Here is a 23,164-nt window from a genome sequence, read left to right as displayed (position 1 = left end):
AGAAAGCCCAAGACTTCAATCCTATTACGCACAATACAATTACTTTTACAAAACTTATTAGACCGCATAACTCAAAACGACCAAAGTACCTCACCAACTAGGAAAGGCGTGCGCCCTTTCATGTGAAAATGACTCTTGACCCAGTGTTGCTACCCCACAACCGGAAGCCGTCCCGGTCCGGCACCGGTGTCGGTTTTTCCAAGACTCTTTGTCATAAAAACCTAGACTACCCCACGGGGGATGCAAAGAAATTCAAGGTGCATCTCGAAAGCGTTTCGACGGAAGGCCTGTACTGAACGACGCATCTTCAACGTCCCGGTGCTTCAGTCAAGATGTCGGTTGAACTGCGCCCGATGCCGAACTCCGGCGCGGTTGTCTCGGCGCCGCAGAGTGATGAGGAAGACGGAAACACCTTGATCCACACTATGCCGCCGACCGACAAGGGCGCTGCAGCATGGAAGTTTTTGCTTTCCAGCTTCGTTATTGAGGCACTTCTATGGGGTATTTCTTAAATTCTCCGAAAGAGTCTGACGGGGCGGTGTCACTAACTTTTCCAGGATTTCCCTTGACCTTTGGTGTCTTTCAGGAATACTATTCCTCCCAACCACAATTTGAGGGTGACTCCAATATCGCTGTCATTGGCACGGTATCCACGAGTATCTATTTCCTCGGAGCGCCGCTCGCTGCGCCTGTGGTGAAAAGATTCCACCGATACCAGAAGCACATGGTCGTCGTCGGCTGGGCGATGTGCGTCGCGTCTCTGGTCGGCGCGTCCTTTGCCACCTCAATCGCGGGTCTGATCGCAACCCAGGGTGTCTTGTACGGTTTTGGATTTTTGATGCTCTACTTCCCGGTGTTGCGGATGTTGAACGAGTGGTTCGTCGCCCGGCGCGGACTTGCATATGGCGTTCTTTACGCCGGCGGCGGGTTTAGCGGCGTTGGGATGCCTTTCCTGCTGCAAGTACTGTTGTCCAAGTATGGATACCAGACTACGCTCCGGGCTGTAGCTGTCGCTCAGTTCCTTGGGGTTGCGCCCATTCTGCACATGATCAAGGGCCGACTGCCGCCGTCCCCTCACGGTGCCATGCGCATGTTCGACGTCAGCTTCCTGAGACAGCCCCTATTCTACTGCTTCGCACTCTCGAACTTGTTCCAGGGTTTCGCTTACTACATCCCGTCTTTGTATCTGCCCTCTTACGCTAGTGCCATCGGGCTTTCTGGTACCATGGGGGCGCTTCTCTTGGCAGCGCACAACTTGGCAACCGTTTTCGGGCAGATTGGTTTCGGATGGCTTTCCGACCACACGAACAACGTCTTTATGCTCATCTTCGTCTCTTCTTTTACGTCGGCGGTGGCGGCCTTCACTCTCTGGGGATTCGCCCACTCTCTGCCGCTGTTAGTCATCTTTGCACTGGTCTTTGGCATGTTTGCTGGAGGCTTCCTCATCAACTGGCCAAAGTTTGGGGCGATGCTTTCCGACGACCCGCAGCCCGTGTACAGCATGATGGCGTTTGGCAAGGGCATCGGGAACTTGGCCACCGGCCCGATTACTGCCGGATTATTAACCAAGCCGGTGAGCGGAGGGTATGGGATGGGCCGTTACGAGTCGCTCATTTTGTTCTTGGGCTCTTTCATGCTTTGCTCTTCGTTGGGGGCCTTCGCTTGGCCTTTGAAGAAGCGAGCTTAAGGGTCATTGATTCAGTACAACCAGTCGGTACGGAAAGATCGCCCGGTTGCCCATTTCTTGCCCACGACATCCGGTACCTAAGAATCAGAGCTTTGAAGCCGTTGTCCTAGTCTACCATCAGCAACGCCTGCCTTTCCGACACCTGCTGGCTATCAGCTGATGCATTGTCTTGGCCGTGGCTCAAGCAGAAGTCATTTATAGTAAAATACTGGGGAAACCTGACTCAAGAAGAATTTCGTCCGCCGAAACCGAGTCAAAAGTTGATGTCCCTCCCTAACTTACCCAATTACCTTTCAGAAAACTCATACATGGGCCCCTGCTTAAGCCTATGAACGATTGATAGCCCGCTTGGCGTGGAGGATATTCTATAATATCCAGCCGCCCTATGAAGGCTTCGCTGTCCCTTCGAGGCCTGCTCAAGAGCTCACTGTCAGAAATTGATTAAGTCTCTGGTTTGAGAACGACGTCAAATCGCCCCAAACTAGCATCGTTGACGTAGATCGCAATATCTAAACACAACCCTAAGTGTCCGAAATTTGTAGATAAAGGGGTCCTCAATCCACCAACGGAATGCGCCTGTTGAACACATTCTTGTGAATGATTTGAAACTTAGGATCACGACTCAGCCAAGACACATAGTCAGGTACCTAAGATTATTCTACCAGACACCATCAATCACCCAGACTGGACCCGAAAGGCAATGCGTTCATTCGCCGTAAGCATCACGCTGCTTTCCTTCCTTGCCACAGGATCGATTGCCCAGAACAACGGTATCACACCTGTGACATGCCAGCCAGAGACAGTAAACTGTGTTAGTCCGAACATTAAGCTGTCACGGTTCGCAAACATATCTAATCTTGCTTCCTTCAGGACTCAACGGCAGACTGTGAAGCAAAGGGCAAGCTTGGCGGGTTTCCCTGCCCTGCTGGGTCCGGCCAAAACGATGCCGACTGCTGGATTGCCTCGAGTTCCGATCCCAGCGTACAAATGACCGTGCAGGTACATCGTTCACTTCAATTCCTTTCTATGGATGCTTTGTGTAAGATCTGCTTGCTGACATATCTCACGCAGTGTTGGTGTTGCAAGGCATCGAGCAAAAAGATGTTTCGTGCCTAAGAGCACTTGGATAGTCGATCATTTCAAGAAAATCTTCTGTTTAAGCAGGCAAAATATATTTGAATCCGTTAGTGCGTCTTTAGATCTAGCGGGTATCTCGAGTGGCTGGCAATTCTCTGTTGTGCCAGATCGATAGTGTCCGTACAGAACAAGCCAGCGACCCTTGACTGAGCTAAAGTCTTCTACAAGGTACACCATCGAAGCATGATCTTGGTCGATTGCATCAGGATCTGTCCTAGTAGAAAGGAAAATGCATTTGATAACACCAGTCATCTAAAACTCAGACCCATTCGGTTCGTGGCTGCGTCTGGTTCGTGTCCCCACTCGCTCCTGTGATACCTTGAGTCCATGTTCGAGCTCGAGTTGGGCTGAAGCTAACCGTCGCCCTTTGCCGATGGATTTCTCGGATTGCAACTCGGAAGGGTTCGGTGAACTTTAAGAGAACATCCCAGATGTACTTGACAGGGCCAAAGAGATCAAACAGGTACGCCCGATACCCTAGGACAATTTGGGTTGAAATTTTGCGAAACCGTGAAGAGCCGAGGTAGAGACAGGAAACAAAGGCAATGAAGTATGTGAGAATGGGTACTGTGATAAAGCTTTCCTGGAATCCGTCGGGTACCTTTGGCTTTCCACCATCGGAGGGACTGTTCAGAAATGGAAGCGCCCAAAACGTCTTGAGAGCACTGTCAGTATTCCTACGGCGATTGCAAGCCAGCTGCTCAGTTGATATACAACACGTACCGCCATGAACCCAATGGGGGTGTACAAAATCGTAAAGGCAGTAAGCACGTAAACAGATCTGTTCAACGCCATGCCGTTGTTGGTCTCCCGCAAAGATGTTGCGTTAAACATCTAAATGATTTAGCGAGAGCTCTCGAAGACATGAAAAATGAAACTTCACTGGGATGATGTTGCTTACGCTTTCTTGATGCACCTTGAGGTCTTCTATTTGCTGATTGACACGACCCTGAAGCCTTTTAGTTGACGCACTGATGGACTCGGCGACGTATTTCCAGCTTTCTTGCACGCCATTCAATTCGTCGTCACGTATGATTTGAGTAGCAGAGGACACTGCTTCGAGGAAGTGCCTGTGATTTGCTCCGAAGTTGGACGCTGTTTCTTCCAGAGAATTCGAGGCAAGCTTGAGGAATTGAAGCAATGAAAAGTATCTTTTGGATACCTGCAATGACCGATCGAACATCAATTCGTCCAGCCGATGCGTGTCCTGGATTTCATGCATCTACGACAACTTGAGTAAGCACTCAACATTATTTGCAGTAGTGGGGTGTGTACACCAATGTGGTCTTCCATGAACGGCATAAAGGTAAGTAGGTAACATCTAAGCTGGAAGTCAAAAGACTTTAGGAAAATATTAACTAACCTGTATGGACGTTTCAGCTTCAATGACATCCAATATCTCATGCCAGCGCTGCTCCCAGGTACCCATTATTGTGAAAATAATGAGCAAATGATGGCAAATTCCAGAAGGCTGGAGGGGTGGTGTAGACCCTTTGCTATTTCTCACTAAGTTACTCAATGATTCTGGAGAAAGGTTGTGTTCCACTTTGTCATCAGCTAGTATGACGGTTGTGTACTTTGAACCTGTCGAAATCTCGTCCAGAGTAGTCACCACGGTTGATCTCCTTTCAAGAACCGTAGATCTCCGTTCATCCGACATAATGTCTCTCCACTTCCCGTTGACCGTGGTCCGCGTCTGTCTCAATGTCGAATACTTTGCCAGTGGGACCGAGTTGATCCGTCTGAAGATGGAAAAGAGTAGATCTATCCCAGAACCTCCTGCTCCTCCAAGAACGCTCGCCGCTAACATGGCCGTCAACGAACCAGGCCCAACTTGTCGAGCCTTTTGATGAGTGTAGTCGCTGTCAGACCGGTCTGTGGGATATTGTGGCCCAAAAATACTCCCAAGTTCTCTGCACAGCAGAATGCCTTCCTCATGTGTTTGTTGGTCCTCTATGTCCGGGAAATGTATCAACTGAACCCAGTAGCTTATGCTGAAGACAAGTCTCATGGATCCTCGACCTGCTCCCGTCGGATCAGATGGCCGTGTAAATGTTTGACATTGAGAACGGCGGTGGGTCGTGATGTGGCGCGGGAGTATGTAGGAGGAAATGATTCCAATGATTTGTTCCGAGCTCGCAGGTGAAAGCCAACTTGATAGAGAGGCCAATACTGGTATGCTCAATGTCGATCTCCTAAGAACACGCGACTTGACCATCCTGTTCCGTTGACAATTATCATTTTACTGCGCCAATGTGCTAAGGAGGGAAACAAACAATCTCAACGTACCAAACTTTACCCAATGGTGTCTCGACCCGATCCTATAGTGTTAGTATTAGTATGAGAAACTCACGATATGTTTTGTCTACAGGGTGTTGAACGAACCGTTTGACTGGAGAGAAACGGTGTCCCAGACTGATTCACGGAGTAGCACGCGCCTCCGGAACTTGATGGACTTACATCCGGGATGAAAAGCTCGCGCGTTCCATGACGGATGGTTTTGAAGTTTGACTGACAAAGGCTACGGATCCTTGATCTAACGCATATATAGAGCGCACGCGCATCTTTTCCTTCCAGGGCTGGAAGTTCGACCAACTGGAACTTGGTTCTGACGTAGTACGTGTATTGTGTATATGCGATTTCAACATACTGTTCCCAGAGGCCTATGTGTAGGGGATCTTCCGTGAATTCCTCGAGAATCGATGTCGAAGCACCAGCTTTCTCCAAGTTCAGTTTCATAGTCATGAAACCAAACAAAGGATGACTCATGAGAAATGAAGTACCGGCAGCTTGAAATATCTTCATGCGAATGCCGGTAGGAAGAGGGCTGACGAACCACTCATCCAGATCTCTTGGTAAGCGAACTATAGCATCGGGCTGTGGTAGCTCAGACACTACAGGACTCCCAGAGACTTCTGATGGGGCGCCCGTTACTGTAACGACATCTTCGGGGGGGTTAGAATCATCGAGCTGTGGTGGCGCAGGCGTTGCGGTATTCTCAGAAGTGTCTGGCGGTGTGTCAGTTGAGACATTCGCTGGAACAGCCTCTGTCGAGATATCAGGATTGGTAGCTGGCGCTCCACATTGCAGTGGCGCGATCTCTAGCGGCGGTTCAGATGCTGTAGTACTCTCATGGAAACCTCGTGTTGCGTCTGTTGAGCCTTCTACTGGAACGACTGCTTCTGTTAGGCCAGAGCCGGCGACTGGCGTTGCACACAAAATTGTTTCCACCTCGAGTGGCAATTGTGTAGACATTTCCACATCGCTCTTAGTTTCTGGAGAATTCTGTGAGACCAGTTGCTTGTTCTGTGCGTGTTCAGACCTTTCCTGACCAGACAGGATTCTGGTCAGTTCGGCCAGGTTATTGACGAGTTGGTGAAGGACTTGCTCCAACGGAGCAGGCTGCACTGATGCCATCGCATAAGCGTCGGAATGCTCACGTGTGCAATGTGAGCAAGAGAGAAACAGGACTGGAAATTGGCCGTCTATTATGTACATGTAAATAGTTAAATGAAACAGCAAGCGAGGATTCTCTGTTGCCGCAATTTGTGCATTTCATTGGACCTGGCTTTATCATTCGTCAACGTTTCCAGCTGAGTTGTGTCAAGCTGCACCCCGGAAGTACGATCTCAGCTTGGCTTGGAGCCGACCTCTAGTAGATGACCTATCGCTTAGCCTGAACGTCTCATTGGGTAAAGACCGTCGTGGTGAAACAAGAAGATGCGCATTTCACATAAGCTTGAACAACTTGCATTTTACTCGCATATTATTGCGTTGAGGTTCTTCTTTTGGCGCAGCCATTTCGTGCCACACATGGTTAGTGCTAGGTAATCTCGTATTCTAGCCTTGCCTGCATCGAGTTCGCTGTCGCACAAGACCACTGAGCTGAGCCTCGAGTCTAAGAGGGCGCGGAAGGCTGGGTTAAGAGGTGGGTGTCCAGTCGGTTTCTACAGCCTGGTCGGGGGATCAGCCCCTTCGAGCTTACTCACTTAATACACATGAGTCTGAACAAGATTCTTCTGAGGAAGTTGATGCTAGGCTCGCGGAAGGTTCGGGAAGATGATCGAACGGTCCACCTGCTAGGTGTGCCAAGAGTGAGATATTAATAAGGTATAAAATTATGCTACTAGGGTATCCTCAGAATCAATATGTAATGATCGCAATGTAGTAAGTCACGATTCGGTTGTGCAGCAGAATTGGGCCGTAGACGCGTTCACTTCGCAACCTCAGGCTCTGGAGACCCAACATGACGCTCCGAGGGAACAGACTCGCCATAGGGTCTGCGGAAGAACACATTCCTTTCCCAGCCATCAATCTCATCGACAACAGTCTCGCGAACCAACTCGTACTTGCCAATCTTGGGCAGGATCTTGGCCCAGACAACCCAGTAGAGACCACCAGCCACGATGATAGCGATACCGACAACGCAGTGAAGGTAGTAGGGTAGGCTCTCATAAACGTTCTGGCCCTCCTCGGGGGGCACAAAGGGTGCGATGACGAGGTAGATGTTGCTAAGCATGAAGAAGATGACCACGGGCAGGCTGGCGCTGATGGGAGGGTTCCAGTTCCATTCCTTGCGGTTGAGGTACAGGTAAGCAAGACCGCCAGCGACAAAGACGTTGATGATGGCGAGGGGGTAGCTGATGAGGTTGAGGATGAAGTTGTACGCATCGCCTATAGGTATGTTAGAATGTATGCATCATGACACAGAGCTCGGATGAGTTCTTCTTACCAGGAGGGGGAGCAAGCATCGTGATGACGCAAATCAGCCAATGCTCAAAGAGACCAGCCAAGGGGGCGTTGAGGGGTCTGTTGCTGGCGAAGAATCGCGACCAGGGCAGAATACCCTCGCGACCGAGCTCCTGGACGAGACGGCCCTGGGAGAAGATGACACTGAGAACGTTGCCAAAGGCGGACAGGGCGACGAAGACTGAAAGAGCACGCTCGGCAGTGCCGCCCATTACATTGCGGAAAAGGGACGCCGCCACAAGGCGACCACCCTCAAGGATTTCCTCTCTCGGGACAGCGGCAAAGTAGGCGACGTTAACCAGCATGTAAAGGATGGAGATGGTGATGATACCGACGGGCGCGGCGATCTTGAGGGTACGGACGGGGTTCTTGGTCTCGCTGAGGGCATAGTTGGCATTGCTGTATCCAATGTAACTCCAGATGACGTTGTAGAGAGCAGTGACGACACCGTAGGGGCTGCCGGTGGTTCCCTCGAATGCGTTTTGGAAGTTCTTGGGCTTTTGTTCCTCGGGCAGCTTGACGTGGCCACCGAGAGCAATGAAGCCGCAAAGAATGATGATGACAATAATGACCAGCTTAATAGTTCCGAGAAGGTTCTGCAGGCGCAGACCCCAGTTGAGGGCGAGACCGTGGATCAAGAAGGCGGTGGTGATGCAAGCCAGGCCGATGGCGCGCTGGTTCCAGCGGTCGACCTCGACCTCAGCGGCGTGCAGAATGTACTCGCCAAAGACGACAGAGTTACCACTAGCCCAGCCGAGCAGGATGACGTATCCGGTGTAGAGACCCGTGGTGAGGAACTTGGGCTTGCGGAAGACGTATTCGAGGTAGTTCTTCTCTCCTCCGTTCTTGGGGATTGCGGTGCCCCATTCGAGATAAACCGCGGTACCGGCGAGGGCGATGATCATGCCGGCAACCCAGATAAAGAGTGAAAGGCCGACACTGCCAGAGAGCGCAAAGATGGTGCCGGGTGTCGCAAAGATACCGGTGCCGACAACACGGTTGACGATGAGGAAGATGGCAGTGGTGACACCGATTTTTCGCTTGTTTTCGCGGGCGTGCTCGATGCGGCCTGGGATGATTGATTAGCAAGTTGACGGTTGTGCAGCAGAGCTCGGTCAGCGGAGTGCGCTCCGCAACCATCATCATGAAGAAGACTCACCAACTTCGCTGTCGTAGGTTGTCGCTGCCGGGAGATCGCCATGCTTTCTGTGGTCACCGTCGGCGGGAGTGGCCGACGACGAGGCGCCAAACTTGTTCAAAAACTTGGACATCTTGACGATGTGATGATGGTGAACTGATCCTGTCGTCGTGGGTGTAAACGATCAGAGACCAGGAAAAGACACCAGATGGAGACGGAAGACGATCCGAAAGAACTACAAAACTAGAAGGTTGACAGAAGACTTTATGTCTGTGGCAGAGCAGGCCCCGCCAAGGAGATCACGTCTTATTTACACCGAATTGGCTCCATGTGGCGAGAGGTTCGTCTGGGTGGAATCGGCTTGTCGTCTTGGGGGTGAGCAGTCGAGGTTGCGCCGCATTGGTAGGCACCCTTGCACATACGAACGAATAGAGCCAAAAACCAAAAAGTCCCAAAGGTCACCGTCCCGACATACAAGGATTAGGAGGCTCTGAAGACTCGAGAGTATAACCGTCAGTGGTGCGCCGAGAGTATCCGCATGCGAGATTTACCTGCGAGAGACCATGGATGATGGAGCTGCGAGCATCTGGAGCTTCTTGGAAGGCTTCTTGGAGTCTTCGAGTCCCTCTTTGGACCCCCAACATGGCCCCCAAGATCCTAGCTCTTATTCTCGAACTGTCAGGGTACAAGCACAAGGGATTTCCATCCCGCAGTCCCAGTGGTCTGGTGCGAAAAGTTCTGTGTCATAGTTTCTGTTTGTGGTCCACTCGGCCGATGACGCGATCTGAGGACAAGATGTCGAAGACTCGAAGTGGGAAAATTTTGGCGTTGGGACCCGGTTTTATCCCGTGGGGCATCGATTGAGCTTTGCGGGCGACACGCCCACGACGCCTTATGTAACAAAGGAACACCACGACTTCTTCCAATTCAGTGTGAATGAATGCCTCATCATTGAAATAGTGGCGAGACTATCAGATATACTCCGAAAGGTACCATCTGATGAGAATCGCCCGAATTTTGGTGAAGTATGTATAACTCCAAACTCACCTATACAATACAGTCATGAACCTCGTCTCACCTATGACCTCGATAGTAACTGCTGCCTCATTCTCATATCCTTGCCCGTGTACTTTGTGTCGCACTTTCCTCCGCTCAAATGCGTACAACTTGTAGTTGATTCAAAAGAGAAAGTGTCTGTTGCCCCAGTTGCCGATCATGCTCAAGGTTGGTCGTGTCTGACTGGGCAAGGCGATGATCCTTCACTTGGGACAAGCTGCATCTCGACTTCACCTGCCCTGGCAAACTTCAAAGATTCTTGCCATTTATCGGCAATTACGGCCAAACAAAGGCGCTTGCCTCGTTGTAAGTGCGCATTTCCAGAGTCACATGGCGTTAGGACTTGTTCAACGTCTTGCTTTGCTCTTGCCCTCTATGCCTTGATGAACATAACAAGCACCACGCGGCCTTCTCACGACATGCTGTGAGAGTTCTTGTGTTATCCCGCTACAATATGATCTGACCTTCCGGGTGAGCAAATTTCATGATCACCTCTAGATCGTCCATTGGACTCAATAGCAGCTGTGAGCTGCAGTCCCGTACGTGAGATCTGCTGCCGATGGTGCAACCATGGCAAGGTCTGGGCACCCTTCCATCGGTTGTAACCGAGTTCCAGGCTGCATCTCAGACAAGGGATATGATCCTCATCCCGCGCAGAGTTTGCATGACACTCAGGGGTTAGACGCACTTGCGGACTCGCCAGGCAGCATCTTCTCATGGTGAGACTGGATTTCAACTTTTGTCGGGAGCGACGGGGAACATCAACAAATCAGCACCTCGCTGATCTTCAGCTGAAAAAGTTTGCTTCTCAAAAGGTCCCCAAAGATGTCTTGTCCCTCGGGGGAAAAGACGAGACGGGTAAGCATATTGAACCGAAGTCTTGGTTCCTTCCTCATGCGAAGGCTGGGCGCAATGAAGCCATCCTAGCCACCATCGCGTGATAGTGCCAATGAGCCGCGGCCAAGCGAGGTAGGTGAGACTTGGGACCTTTGCCTCGTTTACCCAAGCACGAGCCTCCTGATTACTGATTTTGGAACATAAATAATTAAGACCCTCTCACCAGAGTTGCTGTTCCAACATCAACTGTGTGTCACTATGCTCATTTGAATGGCTGCATCGTGAATGATGGCAAGCCGGTAGAAAAGCGACTCGTACGTGGCACGTAAAGCACATCCAACTGTTATTGATAGGCACACTCGATCAATTTGGTCCTCATTCGTGTAAGTAAAGAGGAGGCATTAATCGGTCGAGGGAGACTTATGAGGGGATTGAGCTGCGGGCTTTGAGTCCAGTTTCGCTATATTTCATCGAGTGTTAGTCAGCGACGCAGGGAGATGAACCCTGATCATGTCCACGCTTGCCCATCAATGGCATCCGGTCGGGAAACAAGGAATCCGTGAATTGCCAAGCATCCCTTCTTGACCAACTCTTGCCAGAAGTAAGGTAGTATGATGAGATTTTAGATATCCAGCCAAGTGAATCCGATCTTGAAGGGCCCTCCTGATACCTCATTCTGCCCAATGCTATTTGAGTCCTTTCCAAAGGTAGAGAACAAGGGCCGAGATAAGATGCCGTACCCCGCACCATCATTTGTTCCGGGGGGGCGTCCTGATAGCTCGAGATATTAGCCGACACATTCGGCCTACGATATGTTTGCCCGCAGAAGACATGCATTTCCCCGATAGCCCCTCTGAGTTCCAATCTTCTGGGTAAAGTGCTGCATCTTGCCCCTGTTTAGTGCCAATGAACCAGGCTGTACGTCCTTTTAGGTTGAGGAAGCATGCCGGGGCGTTGCCGCGGACCGGACCGCTCACGCTTTCAACCGCCGATCCTGCGGAGGTCTCATCCAAACGATCTGCCACGCGATACTGGGGAAGCTTGCTTGGAGGATCAATGGACATGTATAAAGAATGCTGTCTTCATGAAAGGGGTTACATGTCCGATTTCCCTTATTGTTCCCCACGTGTGTTGCAGGTAGCAAAACCAAGGACTGGCGATGGCATTGACAGTTGGAGAGACCATGAGGACTCTCTTCATCTGCAATATCGCTGTGGCCACCGTCTATGGCCGATCGCACCAACTAAAGCTTTATCATGAACCCTCCCTAACACTCTCACTAAGCCAGCCACATAACTTCGCACAATGACAATGGGGAGGTGTATCCGTCCGTTAGTAGTTGTATAGCCGGTTGACCAGATGGGGACAATGACGCAGAGGATGGACTAGGGTCCTCCGATCATCGGAGACTGACCAGCGGACGACTCCCTAAGGTGTGGACGGACAGCGGATACACAACGCGGCATGCGGAGAAGTCTCCGCGCCCGCATCGCTTGGCGGCTGTTTGACTCAATAGGTCGTTGGCAAAAGCGATTGATCTAAAGCGCCGTTGCGTCCCATCGCGTGAAGTGAGTTTTCCACAGCGTCGTCTTTGCCTTGCTCGATGGTAACTATCGCAGTCACCGACGCAGATGGCTTAGGATGCGACCTCACTCAACCATGGGTCAAGTCCCTCTGCCTCTGGATGGCATCTCCACTGGCGACTCAGACATTGAACGGTCCAACATAACCGAGGTTACGAACATTAACCATGTCAAGGGGAAATCAAATCCTGCCGCGCTTGGAGAGTCAACCACAGTCATAGCAGATGGGATTGATATCCCTCTCAACATCGATGCGCTAGATCCGGCATTCCAGCTCTCAGAATGTTTGCGATCACACGGTATCGAAGGCCTCCTCGAGGAGGACTACCCATCATCCCTCGATACGAGATACCAATCACCATTCGCATGGCCATTACGAAAGAAGATCACGGTGCTCTTTGGGACCTTCCTCGCCTCGACCCTAGCCGCCTACTCTGCCGGCGCTTATGCCATGGCCGCTGCTCCCCTGGTTGAGAAATGGCATCTCACGAACACCCAATTCAACCTAGGCATCACCCTCTTCGTCTTGGGTTTCGGCTTCGCGCCCATGATACTAGCCTTGATCAGCGAGATCTACGGCCGCTACTGGGTCTTTGTCGGTTCAGGTGCCGTATTTTTCCTGGGAACCCTGGGCTGCGCGGTGACACAGTCGTTTCCTGGCATGTTGGTCTCTCGTCTGATTACAGGCAACGGGGCATCAGTCTTTGCGACGCTGACCGGGGGCGTGGTGGGAGACGTATTCCACAAGGAGAATCGCAACACGCCCATGGCCCTTTACTCGCTCACGATCATGATTGGAACCGGGTTGGGTCCCATGATCAGCGGTATAATCGTCGACAACCTCCATTGGAGATGGATCTTTTACGTGCAGATGATCACTGTCAGTTCTACCACGTTAGCCATCTTCATCTTCTTCGCCGAGACGCGGAGTAATGTTGTACTTGAGCGGAAGTGCGTAACTCTCAACAAACATTTCGACGGTATTCGCCTGCAGCGGGTCTCGTCGCCGATTGGGGACAAGAGTGGATTGCGGCAAGGCACCGAGCAGCTGAGTGAGGGTCAGTCGCAACCTGTTCGTGTCCAGTTCCGCGCCCATTTCGAGGGTCCTGAGCTTGATATGAGTATCCTTTGGCGGAGCTTCTCCTTCCCCCTGAAACTTCTTTGCACCGAATCCGTCGTCTTTTGGTTCTCCGCCTGGGTTTCATTCGCGTGGGCGATCCTATACATGCAGTTCAACAGTATCGGTCTGGCATTCCGCTCCGTGTATGGCTTCAACAGCAGTCAGGTAGGAGGTATCTACACTTCAGTCATTATTGGATCGGTAATCGGGGCGGTGATTACAATCTTCCAGGAGCCGATCTTCAAGAAGTTCATGCCTCAACGGATGGCAACGCCGGAAGGAAGACTCTATTCTGCATGTGTTGAGTCACTCTTCCTGCCGATCGGGCTGTTTTGGTTTGGCTGGAGCTCGTCTCCCAACGTACCTTGGATTGTGCCCGCACTCGCAATCACCTCCGTGACGGTTGGCATCTTCACCATCTATCTGGCTGTTTTCAACTATCTGGCGGACACCTACCACCGATATGCCTCCTCCGCTCTAGCAGCACAGTCTATGTGTCGGAATCTGCTTGCCGGAGTGTTCCCTTTGTTTACAAACATCATGTTCCAGAGGCTTGGGTACGGTGTTGCGGGAAGTCTACTAGGTGGCATTGGTTTGCTTCTTTCGCTTGTTCCTTGGTTGCTGTGTATCTATGGGGAGAAAATCAGGGGTCGCAGTCCTTTTGCCGGGCAACTCAAAGCAGGTTGAAGTTTATATTGATGTTACCCCAGATGCCAGATAGTTTCATGCGTAGGCAAAGCAATGATGATGACCCTTCTTATAATTAGAAACGGTTTCCAGTATAGTGAACAAGCCATCGCTCCGTATGACACTCTTAACATCGTTGGTTCAGATGTGCCCGAACCTCGACCCCGGATTCATGGTCATTTATATAAATGAATCTCATGAATCAGACACTTTGACATGCCTTCTCTGTGTATATTCTTGATCTACCGATACAATAGCATCTTTTGCACCCAATATGGTTGATGTTACGTTGGTGTCATGGTGCTGAGTAACAGCCTTACAGGCAGCAGTGCTTGAAGGGAGTGTGAGTAAGCACCGTACGCCTAGTCGCTCGGAACAGATGTTTTAGTCGGACTCTGGCCCTAAACTTATGGGTCTCGGAGATGTTGCTATTACTAATGAGATCAATTGCCTGCTTCGAGTAAGCAAGATATTGGAAATTATTGTCTGTGAAGGGTGGAACTCCGCTGCTTCCTCCTTCTCTTCGAGTCTGATGCGGATTCCCCTCCACTAGTGGTTCGTCTAGGTATCGGTAGTCAGACGTTCCCGCTCAATGCGAGCAGAGATATGTATTGGGGTATTTCAGAACTACCTGCCTAAGTTGACCAGCGCGTAGAAGACTATAAATTTCACGAATACTAGACATCAACATCAACCTTGCCGTCAGACTTTTGCACAATCCTCAAGTAGTCGAGGACAAGATCCAATATTCACAATGGTAAATTTATCGAAGTAGCAAATCTTGATGAAATCCGCATACTGACTGCATCCACCTCAGGTTCAACTCACTCAAATCATATCTGGCCTCGTCTTGGTCCTCGGAGCGCAAGCTGCCGCTACGCCCGCCACACTGCAGAAGCGCGACACTGTTAGTCTCGGCGTCTTCCACGACGGAGGCTGTGCTGGCAGTTATACCAACAATTTTGACGTCTCCTCTGGCCGGTGCCAAGATTTTTCGGGAAATGTCTACGGGGCATTATTCGCAAACAGAGGCGGGAACGTCTGCAAGCTCAAGTTCTGGGCAAATGCCGGGTGCAGTGGAAAGGCGACGGTCAGCACGGTCAACTCATACGAGGACCATTCTTGCGTTCCTGTTGCCAACAAGGACGGACAGTTCTACTTGACCGATGGAGCACGGTCTGTGTACATCACTTGCTGATTACTCCGTGCTATTCGATCCGTCGTTGAATAAAGAATTTCTTGGGTATCTTTCGCTCGTAAAACATAACTCAGTTGCCAGCTCCCCTTTGTTCGTCCCCTGCTATTCAAAACGGCATCCGTTCCGCCCATAAGCTTGCAAATCGACCAAAGATTTTGAGATGGATTCAATCCGATCTTTCGCGGTCAATGTCCAGAGTGATCGGTGCCAGAGAAAGCTCCTGCGATTGCGGCATAACCTTGACCGATATCAGCGCTGACGCTGTGATGAGAAGATGATCCGCTTCCCACTGAGACGGCGCTATCCGACCCAGAAGGCTTCAGCGACTCTCTGTTTGACTCTTGTGACGTCTTTTGTTGTTGGCGGATAGAGCTGCTCTCAATGCCCTTTCGTTCATCCTCGTCGAGGTCTTTGAAGACTGGGTCGTCGGCTGATAGAGCTCTCGGTCTCCCGACCCAGCTTTGAGAAGGCGCTTGTCTCGGCTTGAAAGGATTGCGCATGGTGTATTTATTACGTAACACAGGATGTCTCGATTTGTCGTGATGATTCCGGGTTTAATGTCGATGACGGATCTTTGCGAGGGCGGTCAACTTGTGTAGGTATGATGGTTTGGGTGTGTACGAACGTTGAGATATTGAAAGTATCAAACAAAAACCATGCAAAGGCTGGGGAAGATGGCGCGCACAAGCTTAAGTAGAAAGCTGCGCGACGGGAGCCAAATACTGCCGAGTGCTGCGCCGCGCGCGTTGAGCTGCTATCGGGGAGGCCTACGGTGAGCATTTAGGCTGACACCGAAGGAGGCAGGAGGGGCGGAGTTGCTGTCCTCGTGGTTCCCAAGCCACGGTGATGCTTGTCTTACTAGCCAATCAGGACTGGTAACATTTGGTCGTGTTGAGTTTAAGCACTGGAACGAGGATGGTCCCCTGCCATGTCAGCCGAGCTGAGCCTAGCCTTGACGCTATCACCCCAGAATAACCGCCCGAGTGGTCTGGTAGACTGGTAGCGATAGCGAAGGCCGGCGGAGCCCTTGTGCTTAAATCGCAAACAGAGACAACTTTCATTCTGGTGTAGGGCTGATTGAGGGAGTGGGTTCATCGAAGGACCGAGGACCCGAGTTCTTGGAGCGTAAGCAGCTATTCAAGGCTATAATCAAACTTATAGCTTCATTGGCAGCTTCGCTAAACTGCCTACTACTAGCTATCGTGCACCGTATGGCATGTCACCTGTGTGGCGCAAACTCCGCGAAATACGGCACCTAGGGACACGGGATAACCTTTGTGCCATCCGAGGGACAGTACCCAGCCCAGTATGATCGCGTCGCCTTCTCGCAATTGTCTGGATCAGTCACGTCGCTAGCACCGAAGAATTAGGTTCAGTAAATAGATAAAAGTGTTCAGAGGATCCGCATACCGGTCAACCTGCAGATAACACCAGTTAAGCGTATCAAGAGTCTGAGATGACTGGCCTTTGGTCACAAAGACGAGGGCGTTCACATCCTAGGCAGTGTAAGCGTTAGCGAGCTGGCGTTCGACAGATCGAATGGATGGTTTCTCACCTCGGTTTGATAGCAGCAAGTGTTGTCCTGTCTTGTTTCCAAGGCGACAGGGCTGGCCATGGCCATCACAGGCGCGGAAAGGAGGGCAACCTTAGAGAAGTGCATTGCAGGCAAGATGGGTCAGAAGATGTACGAGAAACTCTCCATGACGCAGAGGTATTACTTCAGAGCGACCCTTGACGGCTTTAATACCTGAACCATTCTACCATCGCTCACGGAGAGCGCAAGGAAACCGTCCAACCTCGGCGCCAAGAGCCGGGAGTAAAGAGTGCACTGATTGGGCTTCGTGAATGTGTTTTTGCCGTTCATTCAGGGACATTTTAATGAAATGGCGAATCATGCGAGACTGTTGTGATTAAGGTTTGGGTAAGGTCCAACGAGGTGAACCATATAATTAATTACAGGCGGGGAAATAGCGAAGCGACCTTATGCAGGCCCTTAAGCGATGCTCCCACCAAGAGTTACGATGAACTGTCCCGGCACTCTGACTCCTGGTTCAGATGATCGATGCCCAGCAATGGATTAGAGACTTGATTACAGATGCTGACAGGTAATGACTTGAAACCTTCAGCCGATATACCCAAGTGAATCTAATGCTTGGCTACACACGCGGGCATTCAGAGATCCTTGATTCCCCGGTTCTTAAGTGCACATGATTTCTCTTGGCCCCGCGACAGTAGGGGGGAAGCTGCAGTGGACACTAGCACTCCTCGCAGCTTTACAGCGTAAGTAGGTAGAATGATGCGCTTTTGACCCTTCTTGTCTTTGCTTGTCTTCAGCCCGTCTACATTCTCGATGTAATGAAAGGTACGTTAATTAGTATCCCCAATATCCCTTGACCAAGAAGGCTCCGTAGCCCGCCAAAGCCCCGAGAACACCGATGCTGCCGAAATAGCCGATGGGTCTGCCTTTGCCCATGCCTTCGGGCTTCATTATTCCAAGCTCGGCATGCAGCACACGGAGGGCAAAGAAGCTCCCGAGCAGCCAGCTCAGTGTCTTGCGGTTGCCTCCATTGACCTCGATCAGTGAAGCGAGGATGAAAGCAAGCGGCACATTTTCGATGTAATTGACATGCGATCGGCCGGCAAGGTAAAGTGCATTGGCCTTGTATGATTCGGGGTCCGCTCCAGGCTTTGAGGAGTTGTCGCCCAAGTATTGCTTTGATTTCAGACGCTCGTTGACGACACGAAGGCTAAGGAATGCGTAGTAGATCGTGAACGGGAGCGCGAACGTGCCCGTAACAGCTACCCGAAGATGCAAGTTAGCTCTTAGGCAAACATATCTGAGGCTAAAATTCGGTGTCTAGCACATACGCAGTAGCCTGGGGATCGTTGTCAGTCCAATTGGTTGGCTCATTGTTGCGATTGATATGAGGTTCGTGATAGGAACAATTGAGGAGAACTCTATCCAAATTTCCAAAAAAAAAAAACGAATGATGAAGGCTGGCAGCGCACCTGAGGAAACCTCGAGGATATGTAGCTCGAGGCGGGTGCCCGGTCGCAATGACGATGAAGTGCCGCTAGTGCCGATACTCTGGCTCTCTTGACATCATGCATTCAAGACTCACCCCGTTCTGGGACAGGCGCCAAACTACGAAAGAGCCGTCTCCACGTTCAAGGGTCCAAGCTATGACAATTGTGCTTTCTGGGACCACGGAGCTATTCTTCTTGGGAATTTCGATTTGAAATACCTAACGGCACTCCTGATCCGAGTGTGATCGCCGATACCCTACTCCTGAGCACTAAGGCAATTAAGACGTTCGGGGACCATCAAGAGCATGCTCACCACTATGCAAACAACGTGCTTTCTCTGAAGGTTTACTGTAATCAGACACGAAATCCAGTCAATGTCTATTTATTTTTACTGGGAATGTATGGTAGATGTCTCACTGGGTGCTCGTTGACGGCTACAATGAATTGTACGCTAGACCTTAAAAAGTTCGGCTATCATTCCTCACAAGATAATCGCGTCGGGAGTTTATATATAGATCATTGATCGTGTCCAATTTCTCTATAGAAACTAGTACCTAAGGAGTGAATTACCATTATTATGCCAAGCCCAGTCACTGGCGTACATCCTTGTCAGTCGTGACTCCCAAGGAAGGTTCCATATGCTGTGTCTGCGTTCAACTCCAACCATGCGTTCATGCACCATTTTCTCCGGTCCCAAATCGTCAAAGAAATCACAAACTCCAGAAAATGCGAGAGTCCCAATAAGTGATGAGAAAGGCTAAGAGCAGGTGACCTTGAAGCTCAAGAAGTTGTCGGCGATATCGCTCCACTCCTCGCAAGTCTGGACGCCGACTTGGCGACCTCCCTCTCCACAATCGGCTGTAGGGTAGGCAATCACTTAGCCAGCCAGTATTAGCCATTTGTCTCAAGAAACAGGGTATTAGGGTCTTACTCTCACAGCCCTCTGTAAGGCTGCTGAGGCGAATGGCCTTAACGACATTGTCCGGTGCGTTGAACGTTGTTTGGCACACATCGGTTTGCGACTTTGTGATGGTCCAGACGCCGAGGTTACCGGCAGCTCCGCATCCCTGTTCGCTCCAGATCCGGAAGTCGGTGATGTGGGGGTCTTGACGGGGCACGGCACCGGCCTCGGCTCCGAGGAACAGGGCCGCTGCGGTTGCGATGATGGTTGAAAAATGCATGATGGAATGGATGAAGAGGGTTTTGGTTTTTTTGAGGGGGTGCAAGGGGTCTTGAATGTACTGTAGCTGGAAGAGGAACAGAGTTCGGGTATGCAGCGTTGAGGTCTGTTTTTGTTGGTGTAATTGGAGTTTGGACGGTCCGAGGGCTGAGAGTGGTTGGAATGATGAGGAGATGAGAATCGGAAGAATGGGAGAGGACAGCTCACCTGGATTTATACCAATCCTGAACACGTCTGAACTTCTTGATGCCTTTCACAAAATTTGTTGGTCTTCTGGCGTATCTCCGTGATCATGCGTTTGCTTTCCTGCATCGGCCAACCCTGACGACGAGTGTGCTCTTCCGGGAATACGAACGATCAACATGACGAATACTTGGGTCTTACATAGGTCTTACTCGTCTGTACGCACCCGAATCCTGCAGCAAACAAAGCTTTCGGACATACGGCCGCGCAGTGTCACCAGCATCCCTCCAGACCGCTTTGTCGGGGCTGCCGGTCATGGCTGAGCTCCTCGTATAGTGTTCTTTGAGTGGTATCTTGAGAAACAGAGGACCCTGCTGGTGAACCATCATCGGGGAAATATGGTCGCCGAGAAGTGATCACCTGCGATTGTCTACTCGTGTTAGTCTCGGGTCTCAAGGAATCTCCTCCCGCCCACGGAGGAACCCCGCAAAGTGAGATTCTTCCACACTATGATCGGCGTGCTAGGCTCACACGGAAACGTCACTGGCCAGTCACACGTCCATGTCTCCCTTCAAGGCGATCCCTCCGATCCCCGGTTGCGCAAGCCGCAAAGCTTGAAAACGGCCACCGGTGGGACCTAGTTGGGCAATGTTGCCCTCTTTGGTCCACTGGCGCATGAGGCTTCGATATGCGATGCAGTGTTTCTCAACATGAACCTTGTGCAGTTCTCGGTGAGGCATCCAGTCCACTGATTACTATTATTCGATTGACAAGCGGTTACGGACTCTCCAAAAAGCGCTTTGGCTTTGAGTCGGACAATCGTCGTGCAAACATCGGAACACCATTGAAAACACACGAAGGCTCATTTTCTCACACACTGTACAACAAACATGACGCCTTTCTAGAATAGACCTAACATTCAACGGCGCCAGCTTTTCTTCAAGAGTCACAGAACAGAGTGTGATTGCATGACTTTGAAATCGAACTCGTCTGTCTGTGGAAAATCGCCTTGGTGAGAATTGAAACAAGCTCATGATTTTGTTTGAGGATCGCGAGAACATGGAAGTACTATCTTTCTGCTGTGTCGACATCTACCTATCCTTCAATCTCACGTCCGCCATCTCAGAACAAACTTGAGTTGATCAGAAGCCTGCGGTCCTGACCAAGGCCATAACCCAGTATCGATGCGTAAATGGCGCGCGGTTTGGGCGAGTCGTTCTCCAAATGTCCGTTCCAAGTACACCTCACTGCGGCATAAGCAGGCTTGACCCGCAATACTAGTAGGCATAACGGTAATAATCCAATTATCATAAGGCATGGAGGCTTCCATCACGCGGTCAACGCGGTGCTGCAGGTCATACCAGGCTGCGATAACCCGACATGAGTTGCATCTACGTGAACCCTGCGTTATACCACCTTGAAGTGTTGGGGGGAAGGGGTTCATCGCTTGGTTCGAGCGTGGGAATGGTATGCCAGGAAAACGACAGCGAAAGTCGCAATCTGGGTAGACCAGTTTTGTTCGACAGGCTGGACAGACTGGATCGGGCCTTGGGTACGCATTAGTTGGCAGGAAGTCTTGGAGAACGTAATCTGAGTAATAGATTATGAACAGACAACCTTTACAAAATATGTGAGCGCACGGTAGGACGATGGCGTCCTTGGGTGAACGTGGGTGCAGATTCGCAAAATTTTCATGGCCATGAATTGCATGCAAACGACTGACTCCATCGTAACCAGTATCCTCTGAGGAAGGTAGTCCGTCTCCAACAAGATTCATAGGCTCTCTGCAGATTGCGCACTCAAGTATCAGTCCGTTCCACAAGCTGGGGTTTGCCGTTAAAGTCCTTCTGAGTGATTCGAAATACATCGACGATGGAGCAATGGGGTGGTTTGACGACATGATGGAGGTGAACTTGTATTGCAAAGAATGAGATCGGTTGAGGCCTGAATGCAATTATTTCTGGTATATGTCGTTGTTGAAGTCAAATCACGTATCCTGTAGACTCGGATCCCGGCCGAAATATATAGTTGACGATGCTTTTGAATAAGTTTGTTCAAGAAAAAAATAAGAGGTCGAGGCACAATTTCCAAACTATCGATTGTCAAGCAGGTATCCGAGACAAAGCTCGAGGACAAGAGCTCTACTCAATAACTCAATTCGACCATCAAAAGAATCATTTCTTTTACCAAAAAAACAATTGCATTCTTCAATTGAGTAAACAATGAAAAGAAATCGGAGAAAATCAAGAATAGGTCGTGATCAAAGCCTGCATTCCAGTGGTTGGAGGCCGTTGCTCAACTGAACTGGAGTTAGTTGTAATCAACATCGGCAAAAGGAGCCCCATTTAGAATCCGTTTTCGATGATTATTCAATGTTGCACAGGGCTAATGTTCACCTGATGAGCTCTTCTGGACTCTTCTGTGATCCTGGTACAAGATCTGTGAGTAAAATCGAAAAATCACGAGAGCTCATGTCCATCTATCTAGGGGTCAAATTCGTCATCGTTACTGAGATATCGATAATGAGCTAGCCGCCAAGACCAAAGTCTTCCAGAGTCCTCTGTCTCTGGTCAATATCGGCGGCTGTCGAGGTGTCTTTGGTCGGATATGGGGGCTTGAAGTCCACAGTTAGTATCAGTGTTCCTTTCAATTGGCTACAGAAACTCTTCAAGACTTGACCCGCGAACATCTCGAGTCATTTTCTGGGGCACTAAGCCCTTTGTGACGTTTCTCGAGGATATCTAGATCTTGATTGAACAAAATTCATTGTTTCGCCTGTCGACACAAGTCAGACTCTGGCAAAAGTCTCTGCTGCGTTGATCACTGAATCAGGAGGCGTTCCCTTTTTCCTGTAACATCTTACGCAAATAATAGCATTAATTCCAGCTTCCAGAACAGACAAATTTCGTAAGACCTGGAGCCTGAAGCTATACAGGCAGATGTCTGAGAGCTTTCTGGTTTCGAAATACCATTGTCAACCATTACCAACGAGCTAATGTGTTCTTCAATCTACATTGACGGGCTGGTTTTTTAGACCAAATTCTGAGGCCTAGATCAGCACTGCATTCCGAGGTGATATCTCGAGAATTGTTGAGCTGACGCAAACGAGATGTGATATTCCAGGCGACTGCTTCTAGGCTCATATTACTGAATCACTTCTTGCTACATAATTCAGTTGCTATGTCTCGCTCAGCTCCTTAGGCTCCAGTTTGCTAGCAGTGAAAGCCCTTCCCGCCATGATAATGCAACTGCGAAAATGTTAAGGTTCTCTGATGTATCTTTCAGGAGTTTTTCACTCAAAAAGCCCAGGTTCATTTCTCGTCTACTACCAGCCTTCGTGCGATTGTCGACCGAGTGATATATGTTTGGCTGCTAACGGCATCGACAAACTCAAATGTCAGGGCTCTATATGTGGCTGATGGTGAGCCCGCACAAGTTTCATAATCCCTAACAGGCGACCAACCGAAACGGTACGTGGGGGGTTCGGGAGAGGGTGACAGATCATGCATGCTGGGACCACTATACTCATGATAAAATTGCGATTATTACCTCCCATCCATTTTTGAAGTTGGCACTTCATGT

The 23,164-nt window shown here is 50.3% G+C and overlaps 9 protein-coding genes across 9 annotated transcripts; 3 read left to right on the top strand and 6 right to left on the bottom strand.

The window, feature by feature from the left end:
• Nucleotides 1-332: 332 nt before the first annotated feature.
• Nucleotides 333-1,687, top strand: CTAM01_12051 (monocarboxylate transporter; the record flags this gene model as incomplete). Its single annotated transcript, XM_060528059.1, has 2 exons — nt 333-501; nt 558-1,687. The coding sequence occupies 2 exons, from the start codon at nt 333-335 to the stop codon at nt 1,685-1,687; spliced, it is 1,299 nt and encodes a 432-aa protein (XP_060377326.1).
• A 700-nt stretch (nt 1,688-2,387) lies between these two features.
• CTAM01_12050 (uncharacterized protein) lies at nt 2,388-2,803 on the top strand (the record flags this gene model as incomplete). The annotated part of the gene is made up of 3 exons (XM_060528058.1): nt 2,388-2,498; nt 2,558-2,686; nt 2,759-2,803. The coding sequence occupies 3 exons, from the start codon at nt 2,388-2,390 to the stop codon at nt 2,801-2,803; spliced, it is 285 nt and encodes a 94-aa protein (XP_060377325.1).
• Nucleotides 2,804-3,083: 280 nt separating this feature from the next.
• On the bottom strand, nt 3,084-6,322 carry CTAM01_12049 (uncharacterized protein; the record flags this gene model as incomplete). Its single annotated transcript, XM_060528057.1, has 6 exons — nt 3,084-3,479; nt 3,548-3,658; nt 3,726-3,894; nt 4,402-4,667; nt 5,101-5,145; nt 5,285-6,322. The coding sequence occupies 6 exons, from the start codon at nt 6,320-6,322 to the stop codon at nt 3,084-3,086; spliced, it is 2,025 nt and encodes a 674-aa protein (XP_060377324.1).
• A 715-nt stretch (nt 6,323-7,037) lies between these two features.
• On the bottom strand, nt 7,038-8,844 carry CTAM01_12048 (amino acid permease; the record flags this gene model as incomplete). The annotated part of the gene is made up of 3 exons (XM_060528056.1): nt 7,038-7,498; nt 7,557-8,642; nt 8,733-8,844. 3 exons carry the CDS (start codon nt 8,842-8,844, stop codon nt 7,038-7,040), a joined length of 1,659 nt encoding a protein of 552 aa, XP_060377323.1.
• Nucleotides 8,845-12,263: 3,419 nt separating this feature from the next.
• On the top strand, nt 12,264-15,192 carry CTAM01_12047 (uncharacterized protein; the record flags this gene model as incomplete). Its single annotated transcript, XM_060528055.1, has 2 exons — nt 12,264-13,916; nt 14,812-15,192. The coding sequence occupies 2 exons, from the start codon at nt 12,264-12,266 to the stop codon at nt 15,190-15,192; spliced, it is 2,034 nt and encodes a 677-aa protein (XP_060377322.1).
• A 185-nt stretch (nt 15,193-15,377) lies between these two features.
• CTAM01_12046 (uncharacterized protein) lies at nt 15,378-15,692 on the bottom strand (the record flags this gene model as incomplete). Its single annotated transcript, XM_060528054.1, has 1 exon — nt 15,378-15,692. The coding sequence occupies one exon, from the start codon at nt 15,690-15,692 to the stop codon at nt 15,378-15,380; it is 315 nt and encodes a 104-aa protein (XP_060377321.1).
• Nucleotides 15,693-16,447: 755 nt separating this feature from the next.
• CTAM01_12045 (uncharacterized protein) lies at nt 16,448-16,852 on the bottom strand (the record flags this gene model as incomplete). Its single annotated transcript, XM_060528053.1, has 3 exons — nt 16,448-16,544; nt 16,603-16,688; nt 16,748-16,852. 3 exons carry the CDS (start codon nt 16,850-16,852, stop codon nt 16,448-16,450), a joined length of 288 nt encoding a protein of 95 aa, XP_060377320.1.
• Nucleotides 16,853-17,563: 711 nt separating this feature from the next.
• On the bottom strand, nt 17,564-18,103 carry CTAM01_12044 (uncharacterized protein; the record flags this gene model as incomplete). The annotated part of the gene is made up of 2 exons (XM_060528052.1): nt 17,564-17,991; nt 18,061-18,103. 2 exons carry the CDS (start codon nt 18,101-18,103, stop codon nt 17,564-17,566), a joined length of 471 nt encoding a protein of 156 aa, XP_060377319.1.
• An 873-nt stretch (nt 18,104-18,976) lies between these two features.
• Nucleotides 18,977-19,400, bottom strand: CTAM01_12043 (uncharacterized protein; the record flags this gene model as incomplete). The annotated part of the gene is made up of 2 exons (XM_060528051.1): nt 18,977-19,095; nt 19,151-19,400. 2 exons carry the CDS (start codon nt 19,398-19,400, stop codon nt 18,977-18,979), a joined length of 369 nt encoding a protein of 122 aa, XP_060377318.1.
• Between the last annotated feature and the right edge of the window lie 3,764 nt (nt 19,401-23,164).

The sequence above is a fragment of the Colletotrichum tamarilloi genome, assembly GCF_030869305.1.
Source record: "Colletotrichum tamarilloi strain Tom-12 chromosome Unknown Scaffold_71.1, whole genome shotgun sequence".
NCBI classification, from domain to species: Eukaryota; Fungi; Ascomycota; class Sordariomycetes; order Glomerellales; family Glomerellaceae; genus Colletotrichum; species Colletotrichum tamarilloi.
The sequence above is the reverse complement of the archived record's forward strand: the minus strand, read 5'-3'. Positions and strand labels throughout refer to the sequence as shown.